This window comes from Chrysemys picta, chromosome 4 (assembly GCF_011386835.1).
Source record: "Chrysemys picta bellii isolate R12L10 chromosome 4, ASM1138683v2, whole genome shotgun sequence".
Classification (NCBI taxonomy): Eukaryota; Metazoa; Chordata; order Testudines; family Emydidae; genus Chrysemys; species Chrysemys picta.
The window spans coordinates 23,064,733-23,083,673 of NC_088794.1; the positions used below are offsets into that span (position 1 = coordinate 23,064,733).

The 18,941-nt window shown below is 52.7% G+C and overlaps 1 protein-coding gene across 4 annotated transcripts in view; it reads left to right on the forward strand.

Annotated features, from left to right (window-relative positions):
* ITPR3 (inositol 1,4,5-trisphosphate receptor type 3) overlaps positions 1 to 18,941 on the forward strand; it is a 108,637-nt gene that overhangs the window by 81,136 nt on the left and 8,560 nt on the right. For all 4 annotated transcript variants that reach the window (XM_065591656.1, XM_065591655.1, XM_065591657.1 and 1 more), the window contains exons 31-48: positions 594 to 845; positions 1,422 to 1,547; positions 2,106 to 2,231; positions 3,462 to 3,582; positions 4,512 to 4,696; positions 5,260 to 5,408; positions 5,614 to 5,722; positions 6,107 to 6,197; positions 6,757 to 6,926; positions 8,061 to 8,235; positions 8,548 to 8,729; positions 9,223 to 9,423; positions 10,792 to 10,902; positions 12,899 to 12,994; positions 13,735 to 13,836; positions 15,124 to 15,210; positions 15,933 to 16,043; positions 16,683 to 16,875. In XM_065591656.1, coding sequence (XP_065447728.1) covers positions 594 to 845; positions 1,422 to 1,547; positions 2,106 to 2,231; positions 3,462 to 3,582; positions 4,512 to 4,696; positions 5,260 to 5,408; positions 5,614 to 5,722; positions 6,107 to 6,197; positions 6,757 to 6,926; positions 8,061 to 8,235; positions 8,548 to 8,729; positions 9,223 to 9,423; positions 10,792 to 10,902; positions 12,899 to 12,994; positions 13,735 to 13,836; positions 15,124 to 15,210; positions 15,933 to 16,043; positions 16,683 to 16,875 — 2,587 coding nt within the window. The remainder of the gene's footprint in view (positions 1 to 593; positions 846 to 1,421; positions 1,548 to 2,105; positions 2,232 to 3,461; positions 3,583 to 4,511; positions 4,697 to 5,259; positions 5,409 to 5,613; positions 5,723 to 6,106; positions 6,198 to 6,756; positions 6,927 to 8,060; positions 8,236 to 8,547; positions 8,730 to 9,222; positions 9,424 to 10,791; positions 10,903 to 12,898; positions 12,995 to 13,734; positions 13,837 to 15,123; positions 15,211 to 15,932; positions 16,044 to 16,682; positions 16,876 to 18,941) is intronic.

An 18,941-nucleotide genomic window follows, 5' to 3' on the forward strand; every position in this document is an offset into this window, starting at 1 on the left:
GGCTGTCTTGGGGAGCAGGGTGGGGGCTCAGTAGATGCCTGTGCTGATCCCAGGGCCCCAGCTAGTTGCTAGGGGGCACTGCGCTCTTGAAAGCACCATCCTTTGGCGGAGAAGTAGAAAGCGGGGCAAGAACCCTTATAATTTCATCCCAGCCTGAACAGATGCTGTTCTTACCCCTAGAAAGCTCTGTCCACACTACACCGTGCTAACACCCACGCTCACAGTTGTTGCTTGCACCATTTCCATCATTGCGGGGGCAGAGTCAGGCAGCTGAATTTTCACCTTTGAAAATCAGGCCTAACATGTCTCATGTTGGGCTCCCAAAGTCAGTGGCAGTTTTTAAGAATACTGGCATTAACACCTAGACTGTTTTTAAGCTGCTTGCCTTAGTAATATCCTGCAGCGGGGGGTGCCACAGGTTGGGATTTTCTGCTCTGTGTTGGAAAATGCCCTATTTCCATTGTAAATGCACTGTCCTTTAATCCCTCAGTGGCCCCTTTGTGGCTGTGTTTGGGGGGGAAGCTGGCTGTTGCCTTGCAAGGCTTTTCCATCCCCTCTGCCACGGATCCATGACCTTTGCTCCTTCCCCACAGCTCACCAATGCCGGGGACGACGTGGTGGTCTTCTACAATGACAAGGCGTCGCTGGCCACCATGCTGGAGATGATGACAGCGGCCCGGGAAGGGGTGGAGGAGAACAGCCCCCTCATGTACCACATCTCCTTGGTGGACCTGCTGGCTGCCTGCGCTGAGGGCAAGAACGTCTACACGGAGATCAAGTGCACGTCCCTGCTGCCACTGGAGGACATTGTGCGGGTGGTGACGCACGAGGACTGCATCACCGAGGTACTGGGGGCCACCAACTCATAGAGCCGGGGAGATGGGCAGGGAATTCAGAGCCATGGGTGCAATGGAGGGAGACGAGAGGAGGTGGAAGCAGGGGACTGAGGTCTCCTAATAGTGGTATGAGGAAGGGGGAGGAATGCTGAGATAGTGGTACAGAGTGGAGAAAGAGGGGAGTGGGGCAGGGAGAGAGAGGAGGGGAGGAAAATGGAGGGAGGAAAGCAAGAGAGGAGGGAGTGAGAAACACACCCAAGGAGGGGGAGATATGGGAGATGAGGCAGGCTGGGGAAGGGGGTCTGACTTGTGGTTTGTCCCACCTCTTGGCTGGTGGAAAGTGGGATTTGTGCTGGGGAGTTCAGAGCTCCTGCCGCCAAGGTTGTGTGGTTATTCGGCTGCAGTGCTTTGAGTTGAAGCCCTCTTGTGCCCCTCTGTCCCTCGGGGAGCAGTCGTCGTTCAAAGAGCAGGGGGCAGCAGGGAGGCTGATTGTACCACTGGGCTGTGTTTGCCTTGCTGCCCTCCCACGGCCTCGTATAGGGACTGAATTCCCCTCCCCGCCCCCATTCCACACTGTCCCTGCAGGTGAAGATGGCCTACGTGAACTTCGTCAACCACTGCTACGTGGACACCGAGGTGGAAATGAAGGAGATCTACACCAGCAACCACATCTGGACTCTCTTCGAGAACTTCACCCTTGACATGGCCACGGTGGGGGATGGGGCCTGGAGTGGATCCTGGGGTGGGGAATGGGGTGGAGACTCCCACTGACAGTTCTCCCTTGGGAGGGTGGACACCAGGAGATGAAAGTCACTGGATGCTCCACTAGCTTTCTCAGCAACCTAGAAGCAGCGGTGCAGGCTGGGTACCATGGTGAGAGGAGCCATCCAAGGAGCTGGAGAGATAGCTAGAGCCCAGCATGCTGTAGCATTGGGAGCAGGATGGGCATGTCAGGGACAGTGCTCCGTGGCGCCCGTGTTCTGTGTAACAAGGAGCTGCTCCACGCCGTACTGGCCCTGCTGTGCCATCAGGATTGGGAGGCTGACACATCCACTCTGCAGCAGTACAGAGCCTTCTCCAGGGCACAGCTGGCCCCTAGGAGCCCAGGGAGCAGGTGCTGGGTAGGGAGTGCCCCGCAGGGTGTCTGAGATGCCCTCTGCAACGTAGGTCCCCCCAGCTCTGCTGGGTGCGTGCATGTCGGTGTTGCACTTGTACCAGTGTGTGCTCCCACCCCCGGGGTGCAACGACCCAGTGTGTCCTTCCCTGCAGATGTGTAAGAAGCGAGAGAAGCGTCTGACGGACCCCGCCCTGGAGAAGTACGTGCTCACCGTGGTGCTGGACACCATCAACGCCTTCTTCAGCTCCCCCTTCTCGGAGAACAGCACTTCCCTGCAGGTACCTAGGGGCCTTTCCAGAGTCGAGCACGGCAATAGGCTGAGGCCCCCGTCTCCCCTGACGTGGCCCAGGCCGGGAGAGGTGCCATCTGTGGCCTGGAAGTTGCAGACGGCTCAAGAGTCGATGACCCTCAGCATCAGCCCGAGGATCCCACCTGTTCTGTTGCCATCAGGGATGGAAGTCTCTGGATCATAGAGCCAAACCCGCCCCAGCCTACAATGGCCGAGTGTGGCAGGGGTCTGGCCAGATCCTCCTTCTAGAGTGTCAGGAGCACTGATGTGGGGAGGGGCCCCGCCCTGCAGTGGGCTGGGAGACCCGGAAACCAGCTGAGTTTCACCTGCTGAGGGGTTTCCTTCCCTACCTGAGACACAGGCCTGGTGCGCAGAGAGGTTCAGGAAACTGAGGCTAGGTCTACACTACCCGCCTGAATCGGTGGGTAGAAATCGACCTCTCGGGGATCGACTTATCGCGTCCCATTGGGACGCGACAATCGATCCCCGAATCGACGCGCTTACTCCACCAGCGGAGGTGGGAGTAAGCGCTGTCGACGGGAAGTCGCAGAGGTCGATTTTGCCGCCGTCCCTACAGCGGGGTAAGTCGGCTGCGATACGTCGAATTCAGCTACGCTATTCGCGTAGCTGAATTTGCGTATCTTAAATCGACACCCCCCCCCCCCCCCCCCCCCCCCCCGTAGTGAAGACCTGCCCTTAGAAACAAGCCGAGGGAGGGCAAAGGGGGCAGAGGCTGGTGGAGTTTGTGGGATAGGCAGCAGAGCTTGGGGTGGTATTGAGGGGCAGAGCCCAGTGGGGCCAGAGGGGTCTCAGAGAGGGCAGACCCCTGACTAGGTTGTGTTGATGGCTAAGGTACCACCCATACTAAGGTTCTGGGGGGAGTGAACTGAAACCTGGTCAAACTCAACAATTGGAGCGGTCCCTCAAACTCAAAGCAGAGCTTGGGGGGTGGGGAGACCCAGTGTGAACTGAAAGAGGAGGCAGGCTGCGTACGGGCCCTGGGAACCAAAACAACTGCGCTCCGAGGCTGGACTTGGCCAGGAGGTTAACCCTGAATCCTACCAAGATAGAGGGAGAAGTGTCATTGGTTAACGCCCTTGCTGACTGGCTAGCCGCTTTCCCCCTAGCAGGGGCCTGTAAGAAGCACCAGCAGCAGTGATGGGTCTGATAAGAGCTCACACCATGGCCACAGATAAGGACCTGCCTCCGTCTCTTGCAGACCCACCAGACCATTGTCGTGCAGCTCCTCCAATCCACCATGAGGCTCCTGGAGTGCCCCTGGCTACAGCAGCAGCACAAGACCTCGGTGGAGGCCTGTATCCGTACCCTGGCCATGGTTGGTAAGGTTCTAAGGGGATCGTGCGGCGATCGCTCAGTGCTTGGGACGGGGGTTCAGAGGTTTAGCTGCTGGGGCTGATGTGATGGAGGTAGGGTGTATACCAGGGTAAGGCAGTGTTGGGAGGCAACTCCATTAATCTGGAGACTCCATCCCTCTCTGACTGTGCATGTACCAGGCAGCTGGCCGAGCAGGAGCTGGGTGAGATCTGGCAGGTGCTTCCTGGGACCGGCTGCATGTCTAATGACCAGCCTCTAAACACACAGAGGTGTGGCTTGGAGAACACCCTCTAAAAGTTGGCTTCTCATCTAGTCTCTTGGTCCCATTTAACATGGGCTGGGAACCTAAGGAGACCAGGACGTCTCAGGAGATTCCTGGTATTTCCGGCTGCTGATGGGGCCTGAAATAAAGCTGGGACTTGTACCGATTTCCCTTAAGTCTTTGACCCTCATCCCGTCAGCTGCTGCCTGACTCTTGAGGAGGGCTATAAATGCTGATGGGTCACAGAGGGGAGAGGCTGGTTTAGTGGCGAAGGCGCTGGGCTGGGATGTGGGGAGCTGGGAATTGAACGTGATTTTTGGACTTGTTATTTAATCTCTCTGTGCCTAAGTTCCTCCTCTGGAAAAGGAGGGCAATGCTATTTCACTTCCTTCTCAGGGGGATGGGGGATAAATGTATTTGTGTTTGGGGGTCATACGGATGCAGGATGTGGGCTGAGCACTGAACTGATCTGTTTGGGGTGCACAGGGGAAGCAACAGCACCGGTTGCTTTGCTCCTGGTTAGAGTAATGACCAACCTAATAGCACCGGGCATGCCAGGCACGCGGTCTGCGGAGCTGCCCAAGCCAGTGTGTGTCTGGATCCACTGCACAGCGGGTGGTGTGGCACAGAGCTCCGCCCTCAGCTCTCCATCTGAGCCTGCTCTGCTTTCAGCCAAGAGCCGCTCCATCGCGCTGCCCATGGACCTCGATGCCCATGTCAGCTCCCTGCTGAACAGCAGCTCCACCAGCGCCTTGCAGAGGAGCACTTCCAGCTACAAGACAGCCACCCGGACCTTCCCCCGCGGCTTGGCCACGCCCAACCAGTGGGACTACAAAAACATCATTGAGAAGCTGCAGGTGCGGGCTGGGGGGAGCCCTTTCCCGGGAGGGGGGTTGGGGGGGAGTCCTGGCTCCCTGTGAAGTCACGTGGGGGTGGGGCACTAATGGTACTGGGGACTCCCGATAGATTTGAACAGCAGCAGTGCCTCCTGCCCACACCCCTGAGCTGCAGGGACCTCCCTCAGGGTCAGCCTGCCCAGCCCATTTGATTCTGGTCCTGTCGGCTGAGACTGCCACCACCTCCTTTCACGCAGGCCACACCTGCACCCAAGCACGGTCCAGTCCCTGTCCTCTCCTGACTGCCCGTCACTTCCAAAGGGCCAGGGAGGACACAGACCCTGTGGTTTTGCCCCACGCCGTGCGCCACCTTGCAGAGGAGCCTGCGTGCAGCAGCCTCCGAAAGGAGGAGGCAGTCAGTTTACCTGCTCCAGCAGACCTAGGGCCTGATCCCTCCAGGAGTTCCCCCAAGCCAGTGCAGCTCTGCCCTGTTCCCATCACAGGCCAGTGCCTCGTGGGCCCAGTCTGGCCTTGCAGGTGCACGCGAGGACTGGGCTCAACCCTGACGGTATCGTGCTTTGTAGGACATCATCAACGCTCTGGAGGAACGGTTCAAACCCCTGGTGGAAGCCGAAGTGTCTGTCCTGGTGGACGTTCTGCACCGCCCAGAGCTGCTCTTCATGGAGGGGACCGATGCCTACCAGCGCTGCGAGAGCGGGGGCTTCCTGTCCAAGTAAGGGGGTGGGGTGGGGGTAGCCTCACAGCCGCCTCTGATCCCAGCATCCAGGTGGAAGGGGTCAGTCCCTCCTCTGCTCTCCCCCGTGGGCGGCGGTGGGATGTGTGTGAACCCACGGGAGGAAGGAGGAGAAGGTGGAGACAGAGGATGGGACGGCTCAGGGTGCAGAAGGAAGTGATGGGTTCTTGCTGTGTTTGGCCAGGCTGGTCCAGCACACTAAGGACCTGATGGAGAGCGAGGAGAAGCTGTGCATCCGAGTCCTGAGGACGCTGCAGCAGATGCTCATGAAGAGGAACAAATATGGGGATAGGGTGAGTACCTGAGGCCCACAGTCAGGATACCCACAATAACCCCCCCAGCCTGGTGCCTCTTTTCTCCATCATCCAGCTCCCGTTTGTCTTTCCGTACAATCGTCAGGCTTGCTTCCCCTCTCCCTCGCCTCGGGGTCAATCGGGAGTGACTCCGCATTACAGTCGGTGGCGTCGCGTCTCTGGGTTTTGCAGACACTCCGCTTTCACCCACGCCCCAGCCTTTCACGCGGCACATGCAGGACCTTATGCAGCTGGTGGGGCAGGTTGGGAGATTTGTCCCTACCCCGGGAGCTTAGCTAGCTGCCCCTAAGGCAGGTGATTGGTATGTGAGCTGTCAGGCATCTGCCACTTCAGTGCAGACTCAGTGTTTATTTCTCACGTCAGGGCAACACGCTGAGGAAAATGCTCGTGAGTAACTACCTGCAGAACAAGAAGTCGAGCTCCAAAGGGGAGATCGTCGACACGACTGGGGGTGGTGAGCAACTCGGTGTCCTTTGTCTCCCCTCCGCGCCAGTTTCCTTCCCTGTCTCTTTTGAGGCTCACCCATGCGCCTTGGGCTTCTGCATTTCAAACCCTTAGGATAGGGGACCACATCTTCACCTGGTGTGAATCAGCCTCGCTTCCCTGAGGTCAGCTCTTACCAGAAGCAGGGTTTTGCCTGCAATTCTATACACAGGGAAATAGACGCGGGTCCTCTGGAACTGGAGTTTTCAGTCCCGTCCTTCCATTGATTCGTTCTAGGGAGTCGTAGGACCCTGTGGCCGTAGTACGAAAGGGCTTTGCAAATGTTAATGACTCATAACTCGGCCCTGTGAGTTAGGGCAGTAGCAATATCCCCATTTTGCAGATGGGGAAACTGAGGCACAGAGCGACTGAGGGACTTTTCCAGGGTCACACAGGGAATCTGTGGCAGCTCAGTGGCTCGACCCAAAGTCCACCTTCTGTTCCTTAGCTTGGCTGTAGAATTCACTGCTGCGCCTTCCCAATGTTGCCGCTCACTCCCGTTCTTACCTCTCGTGTTCTCCCGTGCATAGGCCAAGACCAGGACTGGTCAGTCATTGCTGCCATCCAGTGCCGGCTGGACAGAGAAGGGGCCACCAAGCTGGTGTCAGACCTGATCATGAACACCAAAAACGAGAAGATTTTCCAGGAGAGCATCCTCTTAGCCATCCGGCTGTTGGATGGAGGCAACACAGAGATACAGGTCTGGGGATAGTCCTGCATTCCCAGCGTGTGCACCAGCCCTGGGGAGAGGGACATGGAGGACTTAGGAGAGAGGGTTCGGTTTGTGTGAATGCAAACCTTTGTCTAAAGCTCTCACTGGAGTGAATGCTGCATTTGAGAGTTTGAAAAAAGTGTCTCTGTAGGATATTCACCCATCCCTGCACTTAGTGGTTCTGGCCAAGGCAGATGTAATAAAATGCCACGAGACAGGCTGCTCACTCTGTGTTCCTCGGCCAACCAGAAATCGCTGGCTGATTAACATTTCCAGCCTAAAGTTCCCCAGAAGCTAAAGGTGTAAGATTCCCATGACTCTATTGTAGTCAGTTTTCTAAAGCAACACTGGCGCCCTCTGCTGGGTAGTTCTAAAATAACAGGCTGCTGCAGCTCTCAGTCTAGTAATGGGTTATATTTGCTGTTTCGAACCCTTTGTTCAGGAAACGTGGATACCGACTAGTGAGACCACCCAAGATGAGTCTAGGGGTTGAACTGGCTACAGCTTGTGTTTTTCAGGTTCTACCCTTGGATTTCCTTGATAGTTAAAGCTCAGCGTGTATTAGAGGGTGGGATGAGGGAGGGAAGAAAGGGGATTTGAATTATCCATTCCCTGTACACCAAAAGGATTGTTATTTCCTGGGACTTGACTAGGGTGATTGCATGAGAATGGCCCTGCCCTTGAGATTTGACTTGGTCAGCGACCCTGATTGACATCTCTGTGATGAGAAAAGAAAGTAATGGAGCACTGGGTTTACACAAGCAGATCATTGGTCTGTTCAGTCTGGTATCCTGCTTCCTTCAATGCCCTGTACTTTGATGTTGTAGAAGATAATGAAAACTCTTTTATAGTGTGCAAAGCTATAGGCAGGGGCACGAATTTCTTCCTGACCCCTGTGCTTGACCAGCTTGTGCCCTGAAGCATGAGAAGTGGTCATCCTAACCATAGCTGTATTATGCAGATACTATTGGTCGTGAAACTATCCAGCTTTTTCGAAACTCCAGGCACCCTGTCAGACTTGGTGGGAGAGACAAATCCCAGAGGCAGCTGGGGAAACTTCGGATCGTAATGTGGACATTTTTACTTCTTGTCTTGCTTCCTCCACCCCCCCTCTCTGCCCAGAAATCGTTTTATAACCTGATGACGAGCAACAAGAAGTGTGAGAAGTTCTTTAAAGTGTTGCATGATCGCATGAAGAAGGCGCAGCAGGAGACCAAGTCCATTGTGTCGGTGAACATGAGTGACATTGGGAACAAGCCCCGGGAGGACAAAGACATCCCTGACCCTGGCACCAAGGGTAAATGAGAAGGAAGGGTACAGTTGTCAGCTCTGTGGGGCAGGGACCATATCTACCTGTGTGATCCTAACCCTAGCTCCAAGTACCCTACCCATAGGAACGCTAACCCTAGGGCAGGGTTACAGTGACTAGCAGTAGGGTCCTGATCTAGCCAGAGGCAGGCTCTCTAGATAGCCAACCTGAGGATGCATACAGGCTGGCCCCATCCAAGTAGCCAGCAGGAGATGTGTTTGTCCCCCTTGAGTGCTTCTCTCTGGGTAGGCAACCATAGTTCCTGAGTATGACAGTAATAGAGATTGGATTTCCCTTTAGGACGAGGAACCTTCATGCTGTCCCACGCCCCATCTCGGCACCCCATGGCCATTGGGTTTCGAAAGGGCCATGACACTGGGGAGCGAAGCCAGAGCAATGAGATGGGAATGTCGATCTTGATCATGGAGCCTATTCTTCGGTTCCTGCAATTGCTCTGCGAAAACCACAACCGGGACCTCCAGGTTTGTAAACAGGGGTGCTGGGGGGACGTTTGGCTCACTGGGCAGAGCGGTGGGTCTCAGGAGACCTGGGTGCTATTCCTGGCTTTGCAACTTGCCTGCTGGCTGACTTTGGACAAGCCACTTCCCCGCCCTGTGCCTCAGTCTCCCCATGATACCGACCTGCTTTGTAAATGCTTTGCAATCTACAGAAGAAAAGCGCTAGATAAGCTTTGTGTGTTGTTATTGTAATAGGTCCTGGTCACTATCTGTATCTATAGTTAAATGGCATGGGCTAGACATGCTCGATGCCCCCGTTACAGCTCTGATCACTGATCACACCCACGGCCAAACATTATGTAGGGGGCATAGTACCAAATTCTGCCCTGACCCGCACCCCGTTGGCTTCCCTGGCGAAGAGAGGGCCAGTGAAGGGGGGATGCAGAGACCGGAGCTGCTGAGTTGCTTACCCAGGCAGCCCCTCTTGGAGGTTTTAGCTGGGAGGTTTGTTTTACAGAACTTCCTCCGGTGTCAGAACAATAAGACCAACTACAACCTGGTGTGTGAGACGCTGCAGTTCCTGGACATCATGTGCGGCAGCACCACAGGGGGGCTGGGCCTGCTGGGCCTCTACATCAATGAATGCAACGTGGCCCTTATCACCCAGACCCTGGAGACCTTGACGGAGTATTGCCAGGGACCATGCCATGAGAACCAGGTAATCCAAACACCCCACCCCATGAAGAGACAGCTTGGTTGGCTCTGAGGGCAAGGGGTGAGGGGTTGGCTAGATCCACAGCTAGAGACCTTCGCATGTTGCTCCAGATCTGGCTTGTTCCCCGGATGCCTGGGATTTTGCACCAATGGCCTGGTGTTCCCAAGGCAGCTGTCGAGACACTGCTGAGGGAGCCCCGTTCAATCCTTTCCAGAAAGCTGGGGACAAATAGGGCCAAGGTTCTGCTGCCGCTGGTTCAGCCTCCCTGATTTTGGGGTGTCAGCGGGTGCAGAACTGGGACCGTTCAGAGAAGAGCAATGAAAGTTGGGGGGATTGATGTGTGGGCAGAGGTTACAATCACTAATGCGTTGGTGGGCTAACTCGGTTGCTGTCCGTGATATCCCAGGAGGGAAAGAATTGTTCAGTCACGACTAGAAGCAATGCAGTTGAATTAGGAAAGCACCATTCAAGCTGACTATCAGGAGAAACCTCCCGGCAGTAGCCGCCCCAGGGGGAAGGCATGGGAGCCCCGTTGCTTGAGTCGTTTCAGAGTAGGCAGGGCAGAACAGTGAAGAATGGGCTGCATGGGAGAATCCTGCTTCTCTCCCACCTGTAACTTCAGGCTTAGAGCGTAGGAGTGATGTGATTGGCTGATGGGGATTCGTAGCAGGGTAATCATGTGACAGGTGGGAACTCTGTACCCAGAAACGATGCTTGGAAATGGGTCGATGCTCCTCTCGCGGGCATGTGGTGGTTAGTGTTACATTTGCTCTTAAGGAGCGTGTGCTAGAGGCTTTCACCCTTGGACCTGTCCAGGGCATGTAATAACTTCCTGTCCTTTATCATTGATTCCGTATGCATTAGGGGACAGGATGTCCCGATTTCATAGGGACAATCCCGCTCTTCGGGGCTTTCTCTGATATAGGTGCCTATTACCTCCCCATCCCCTGTCCCGATTTTTCACACTGGCTATCTGGTCACCCTGATATGCATCAAAGAAAAAGATCCCATCGACATCATCAAGGCAACAGCGATTGAATATGGCTTCTGCCAGACAAGGCCGTAAAGATGGCTGGCTAGTACGGACAAGGTCAAATAACATGGTTGAAACCTGATATAGTCTTTATGTCTGGATGGTTTTTAACCATGTATGCCTCAGTTTTGCTGTGTTATAACCTAGTTAGACCACTGTGCTGGGAGCACATTGGTCAAATGCATCGGGTAGATGGGGGCCGAGGGCCTCCGGCATTTCATCCCCTAAGCCTGAGCCCCTGTGAGCGCATGGGGAGTCTGAGACGTCAGAGGAGAAAGCGGAGGTCAAGAGGGCGGAAAGGAATCTGTGGGATAAACCCTGCGTGTGTCACTCCCCAGAGCTGCATTGTGACACACGAATCGAACGGCATTGACATCATCACGGCCCTGATCCTGAATGAGATCAGCCCCCTCTGCAAGTACAGAATGGACCTTGTCCTCCAGCTGAAGGTCAGTGGGCAGCCTGGAAGGGGGTGTGAGGATGGGATGTCTCTCGTGTGTGTGGCGGGGGTGGAGCAGGTACTGAAGAGGGTCTATGTAGTGGAAGTTCTCCGGCCTGTGTTATACAGGATGTCAGACTAGATGACCACAGTGGTCCCTTCTGGCCTTGGAATCTATGAGTCTAGCATTTCTGTAGGACTCCGTAGTGTGTCTATGGATCTTTAATGTATGTAGCACTGGACATCTCGAATGGGTGTGGTGTTTGTATGGTTTCTGTGGTGTGGGGAGGTGGTCTCTGTAAAGCGTGGGGAACTGAGCGTGGGTGGGGAGGTCCCTCTCCAGCATGCATGAGCAGGTGGGCTCTGTAGCAGAGCGTGGCTTGGTGGGCTCCAGAACGTGCGTCTCTAGAGTGGGTGGGAGTGTGGCTGGGTCTCTAGCGTAGGGGAGCTATTCATAGATTCTAGGCCTGGAAGGGACCTCGAGAGGTCATCGAGTCCAGTCCCCTGCCCGCATGGCAGGACCAAATACTGTCTAGACCATCCCTGATAGACATTTATCTAACCTACTCTTAAATAGCTCCAGAGATGGAGATTCCACAAAATCCCTAGGCAATTTATTCCAGTGTTTAACCACTCTGACAGTTAGGAACTTTTTCCTAATGTCCAACCTAGACCTCCCTTGCTGCAGTTTAAACCCATTGCTTCTTGTTCTATCCTTAGAGGCTAAGGTGAACAAGTTTTCTCCCTCCTCCTTATGACACCCTTTTAGATACCTGAAAACTGCTATCATGTCCCCTCTCAGTCTTCTCTTTTCCAAACTAAACAAACCCAATTCTTTCAGCCTTCCTTCATAGGTCATGTTCTCAAGACCTTTAATCATTCTTGTTGCTCTTCTCTGGACCCTTTCCAATTTCTCCACATCTTTTTTGAAATGCGGTGCCCAGAACTGGACACAATACTCCAGCTGAGGCCTAACCGGAGCAGAGTAGAGCGGAAGAATGACTTCTCGTGTCTTGCTCACAACACACCTGTTAATACATCCCAGAATCATGTTTGCTTTTTTTGCAACAGCATCACACTGTTGACTCATATTTAGCTTGTGGTCCATTATAATCCCTAGATCCCTTTCTGCCGTACTCCTTCCTAGACAGTCTCTTCACATTCTGTATGTGTGAAACTGATTTTTTCTTCCTAAGTGGAGCACTTTGCATTTGTCTTTGTTAAACTTCATCCTGTTTAACTCAGACCATTTCTCCAATTTGTCCAGATCATTTTGAATTATGACCCTGTCCTCCAAAGCAGTTGCAATCCCTCCCAGTTTGGTATCATCCGCAAACTTAATAAGCGTACTTTCTATGCCAATATCTAAGTCGTTGATGAAGATATTGAACAGAGCCGGTCCCAAAACAGACCCCTGCGGAACCCCACTCGTTATGCCTTTCCAGCAGGATTGGGAACCATTAATAACAACTCTCTGAGTACGGTTATCCAGCCAGTTATGCACCCACCTTATAGTAGCCCCATCTAAATTTGTTAGTCTCTAAGGTGCCACAAGTACTCCTGTTCTTTTTGCGGATACAGACTAACACGGCTGCTATTCTGAAACATCTAAATTGTATTTGCCTAGTTATCGATAAGGCTATCATGCGAGACCGTATCAAATGCCTTACTAAAGTCTAGGTATACCACATCCACAGCTTCACCCTTATCCACAAGGCTCGTTATCCTATCAAAGAAAGCTATCAGATTGGTTTGACATGATTTGTTCTTTACAAATCCATGCTGGCTGTTCCCTGTCACCTTACCATCTTCCAAGTGTTTGCAGATGATTTCCTTAATTACTTGCTCCATTATCTTCCCTGGCACAGAAGTTAAACTAATTGGTCTGTAGTTTCTATGGATGGGTGGCCGTGCTTCTGCATGGCGTGGCGTGTTCACGGGCCTCAAGCAGAGGTAGAGGGTGCCTGTGACACACTGGCTTACCTATGTGGGTGTGTCTTCACCAGGACAATGCCTCCAAACTCCTGCTGGCCCTGATGGAGAGCAGACACGACAGTGAGAATGCCGAGCGGATCCTCATCAGCCTCCGGCCTCAGGAACTGGTAAGGGTGGGCAAGCAGGGCGGGATGCTCTTGGCCTGGGCATGAGTGCCTTTCGGAGACATGCAGGACTTGTTAGAGACGGGGGGGAAGGTGGGAAGGGAAGGGGCAGAGGTCTGAATCATTGGGACAGACCTAAAATTCCAGGGAGCCTTCGAGCCTAGATGGCTCTCCCTCCCCATCCTACTCACCCTTGCTCTTGACTTCCTTGGGTCAGGGCTGTGAGGTTGAGCCATGTGGTTGTGTGTGGAATCAAGATGCACGTGTGCAGCTAGTCTCAGTGTAGTACTGTCAAAGGTAGTTTATCTGGCCTCCACTACCATGCTGTATGAGCACCTCACAATCTTCAGTGTATTTATCCTCCCAGCCCCCCCGGTGAGGTAGGGCACTGTTGTTATCCCCATTGTACAGGTGGGGAAACTGAGGCACAGCGAGATTAAGTGACTTGCCCAAGGTCACACAGGGAGTCTGTGGTAGAGCAGGGAACTGAACCCAAGTCTACCGCTAATCCATCCTTCCTCAGTGGAAGCTGTCTCACACACACACACACACACACACACACACACACTCTCTTTTGTTGGTGGTCCATGGAGCCTTCCTTGGTTAGGGGAAAAAACAAATGGGGCAGGGAAGAGAAACAAAATATTATTGCTTCAGAGCGTCCCCAGGGCAGTGCAAAACCTTAGCCAGGTTGCTGGCTGGCGAAGTGCACAGCTGACTTCCTCCTGTGGTTGCCTTTACAGGTTGATGTCATTAAAAAAGCCTATCTCCAGGAGGAAGAGTGCGAGAACTCTGAGGTTTCCCCCCGGGAAGTCGGACACAACATCTATATCTTGGCCTTACAGGTACCGTCTCTTTGGATGTTTCTCTACCGCAGGTGCCCCTCTGCAGAAGTCTCTCCTTTCTAAGGCTGGATTCCCCCAGCTCCTCCGTCCTGGGGTGTGGTGGCCTTTGTTCATTGGTTAGCATGGGATAGTCTTTCCAGGTTCCCCCCATATTTATTTAAATACTTTCTCAAGACAAACCTAGAAAGACCCAGTTCTGCTGGGATACCTGTGAAGTTCCAGTCTGGATCCATAAGTAGAAAACTTGCTTGTGGCCTAGGAAAAGAAATTGGGTTCTTTGAGTCCTGACCTGCACCTTTGCTTGGTCCTTGACGCCTTAGAGGGTTCCTTTCATTCAGAGCTAGATCAGTTTGTGCTGGCATATCACAGGTTAACGTCACTGCTCACGTAAGCAGGGCCGGCTCCAGCTTTTCTGCTGCCCCAAATGGCAAAAAAAAAAAAAAAAAAAAGACGAGCCGCAGCACTTCGGCGGCAGCTCTATCGCACCGCTTCTTCGGCGGCAGTTCGGTGGCGGGTCCTCCCTCTCTTCCTCTTCGGCGGCAATTCGGCGGCAGCTCAAAGAGGAAGAGAGGGAATGAGGGACCTGCCGCTAAATTCCTGCCGAAGACCTGGACATGCTGCCCCAATACTGGATGGAATACCGCCCCTTTGAATTGGCCGCCCCAAGCACCTGCTTCCTACGCTGGTGCCTGGAGCCGGCCCTGCACGTAAGCTTGCCCCACACCATGGACTTCAACAAAGTTTCACCCACTTGCGTCAATGGTAAATTTGGGCCCCATAATCCACTATTCTGCTTATGTCCCAACAAGTCCTGTTGCCCTAGGCATATGAGCAGTGCTGTCCTCGGACAGATCAATGGTTCGTCTCATTTGGAATCCGGTGTCTGGCAGTGCCCGAGCTTCAGTGCATTAGCAGAAGGCAGAACCTCCTCCACGCCAACTGGGCAATTGTGCATTACCATAGGGCTGAAATCCTGACCCGGTACTACGGTGGCCAGCTTATTCCCTGAAGCATGGGGACTGACATCCCTTGTTTTATGCTAGCTAGTGTCACTGCAGATGCTCTTCTTTCTTTATATGTATGAGGGCTAAATCCTGATCCAAGAGAAGTCAATGGCAAAACTTTCATTGGCTTTAGTTGGACCAGGATTTTGCACGTGTATGCCTCATCCTTACATGGCTTTTACACATCTAGCAAAGGATCCTCACATGTTCACAGTACATTCTGCCCTGCCGTGTCTGTCTCATGCTCCTATTCGTTCCTCACTGTCCCTCTCTCTCTTTTCAGCTGTCTCGGCACAACAAGCAACTGCAGCATCTCCTGAAGCCAGTGAAGCGAATCCAGGAGGAGGAAGAGGAGGGCATCTCCTCTATGGTATGAGAGATCCATGGAGTGAATGCAGGGTCTCCCCAGTGGCAGTGGGTTGCTAAGAAACTGCCCCAGGCCTGGTTAAGCAGAGTGTTCTTAGCTGCTCTGTTTTCCATCCCTTAATCCTTGAGCTTTTCAGATATTCCCATGGGGATACAAAATTCACACCTCCGGTGGGGTTTGCATGGGGTTTGAGCCAAAACTACAAGCACAAGGGCATGTACTGCTATTATTACCCAGCTCATCAGGGTAATATTAAAGGAGAGCTCTGTAGAGCTCACGGGTGGCCGGTTCTGTTCTTAAGGGTCTATGTTCTCATGTTGCCATGGAGAAGGTCTGTTCCTATTAGTGCTGCTGGGGGTTAAGCTTCCCTGGTGGTGTCCAGTTCCCACCTTGAGGTAGGAGGGGTGATCCTTTCGCTGTCATTTTCCTGCTTTGTGTGGCCCGGTCTCAGCTCCCGAACGCTACTCAGCTGTAATGCAGTTTCCCTCGGGAGTTACAGGCATTGATTTGTAATTTAGGGATTAGCCCATTTGGGAGGTAATTATGCTAATGAGTTGAATTGCCATCCCTGGGAGGCTGGGGAGAGCGGCTGGGGCCCTTTATAAAGCTTTCCTTGATTTGCTTTTGGTAAATGGTGAGGAACCGTTGTTAAAGCCCAGTTAGAACAGAATCCCTCCGGCCTTTGCCAGCTGAAGACGCCTGCCTTATTCTCCCCTCTACCCCAGCTCAGTTTAAACAACAAGCAGCTGACTCAGATGCTGAAATCAACGGCTCCCGTCCAGGAGGAAGAAGAGGACCCTCTGGCGTATTACGAGAAGCACACCTCCCAGATTGAGGTAGGACTTGTCCTGGTAGATTTCCCTTTCATGGACTAATGGCTGGCTAATTTAGGTCATGGGGCTTCACCTCCCTGTGTCTGCAGTTCATAGACACGCCTCATCGTTGTCGTGCCCCGAAGATATAGGCTAGCACTTAAAGGTAGAGCAACTTAGCGGTGCCCAGCTATCTTCTTCCTACTGCCCTTCTTGTTTGTTGGGTCTCCAGCAGCACGTCTCGTCAGTGCTAGCATGGATTCCCACCGCATGAGCCTTGTGCTGGTCAGGGATGTGTTCGTTCAGAGGTTCTCAAACTGGGGGTTGGGACCCCTCAGGGGGTCATGAGGCTATTACATGGGGGGAGTGCGAGCTTTGCCTCCAGCATTTATAATGGTGTTAAATATATTAACAAGTGTTTTTAATTTATAAGGGGGGTCGCACTCAGAGGCTTGCTATGTGAAAGGGGTCACCGGTACAAAAGTTGGAGAACCACTGTGTTAGCTGGATCAATCTGTGGGCGTGGCTTAGAATGAGTTGCAGTCTATGGATCCTTCACTGAGCTGGTGTGAGGCTGGTTCCTGGTTACATGGCAGAGCAAATAAAAGTGTGGTGCAGATGGGGCACTGATAGCACCTGGTTTCTTTGCCCTGCTCTATTCAGATTGTGCGTCTGGACCGGAGCATGGAGCAGATCATCTTCCCAGTGCCGAACATCTGCGAATTCGTCACCAGGGAGACCAAGTACCGGCTATTCACCACCACGGAACAAGACGAGCAGGGCAGCAAAGTCAGCGACTTCTTCGACCAGTCGTCCTTCCTCCACAACGAGATGGAATGGCAGAAGAAACTGCGCAGTAAGCACAAACTGGAGCTCCCCTGAGAACAGCAATGCTCTAAAACAGCCATGAGCTCCCCCAGCATCCCGTGCCCCTGGCTGCATGCAGTGCCCTGAAGTCTTCCATTGACAATATGTCCATGAGACTTTCCTCACTTGTAGCTTCCCGATCCCTTGTTGACTCTGAATCAGGCAACTGGAAGCAAATAAAAAATGCAGGGCCCCTCTAGGCTGCATGCTTCTAGACGCAAAACCAGGGAGAGTCTTTAGTGGAGTTCCTAAGTGGCCCAAAACAAACAGGGTATTGTAATATATTTAGCAAACAACATAAAGCAGAGAAAACGACACAGAGTGGAGAAGAGAGAGGGAAGTAACTCCCCTGCCAGGGGATGTAATGACAGCTTGTTTTCAGAAGTAGCTGCTAAGCTTGGGTCCCTCTGTTTTAGGGTGCCAAGCCTCAGATACCCAGCCCTGATGTGCGGAGATGTTAAATACCCATGGAGGCAATTTAAGGCAGTTGGAGCAATGGGTGCTCGGCATCTCTGAAAATCAGGCTCTGGTGTCTCAGGTTGGACACCCGAAGGCAGGCACCAGTTTTGAAAATATGGGCTTAAAGGAAACCGGGAGTGTAGAGGTGGCAATTCCCTGTGCCGATTCACAAGGAGGAAGGGGATATGAAGTGACAAACATCTTGTCGTCTTATTAAGTGGCTGACTGGGCATTTGGGATCAGATGAACTTAAACACGCTGGCCAAAGCTGCTGTTATTGTTTAACAGTTGTCAGGGCACTCAATACTTGGCTCCCTTTTAGATTCCAGATGCACGTCCTGGTCCTAATCTTTAAATCCTTGAATGGACTTAGACCTAGCTCTCTTAGAGACCCTCTCACTCACTGTGACAGCTGTGATCAACAGGGACGCTGTGACTGATGGAGCTGAGGGTACAGAGGCAGAGCACACAGCTGTGAAACTCCCTACCTCTGGGGGACAGGCTATGGCCAGGCGATGTCATATGGCGCGCTGTAAGAATTATTTCATCACACAAGGCTTTCCTTAGTAATGGAGGCTGCAGCTTGTGGAGACTGTCAAGAACAATCCCACTGAAGAAAGTGACATAACAAGGAAGGGCTCCGTCAGGCAGATGCTAGCCTTTTGATGATTTGTATTGTGTATACATACTATGAGGATTGGCACATCAGACATGCCTACATAGATGCATGCAAGGATGAATGGATGCCTAGGTATGAAAGACAGACTCACCCTGCACGAATATCCAAGCCAGGGCTGGATGAATCAGCTTAAACCAAATCAGAACGGAACCATACCTTCATTCAACACTTGAATCCTTGAGGGTTGAAACAGTTCAGTGTGGAACCATTAGAGAGGTTGCTTTCAGGAAGTCTGCTGGAAATCTCCTTTCCAGAGAGCACTTAAATACAAGGAGACTGGTCTCTTGCGAGGTTTCCAGCTCACTTTTGCAGACTTGAGAGTTTGGATCCAGTTCAGATCAGCATCCGAACACTTGGGGGCTTATTCATTTTAAAGTTCCATCTCTCACTTATCAGGTTGCCTTTATTCATGAATCATGAGGAGATAACATATAAATGCCGGTAAGCAGCTAAGACGTATTATAGTAGCAGTGAAAACACTTGCAAAACCAAACAGAATTCTGTTAGTGATGAGACAGGAAGCAAGTTTTGAATTGGGATAGGAAATGGCTGGCAGTGCAGGCTGTTGGGGACTCCTGCGGGACGGAGAAGTGATGCCAAGAGAGCAGAGGCACCGTTTTTTGACACATGCAAATACCAGAAATATAGGAAGTAATGAGAGAAAGACAAGAGGCGTGTAACACTGGAGCTGATTTTCAAGTACCAGAGTGGGTCAAAGGTCTGAAGAGCCACGAAATGTGAGCAGTAACATTTTGAACTCACTGCCCCATTTCAGCCAAATGCTGGGGACTTCTGCTACTGGTTGGAGGAAAAGGGAGGTCAGTCCCCCAGAGCATGTGTTGAATTGAGCCTGTTAAGTCTCTGGGAGAAGTTACGATCCATATCCAAGTCGCACATGATCAGCTGAGATTTACCGC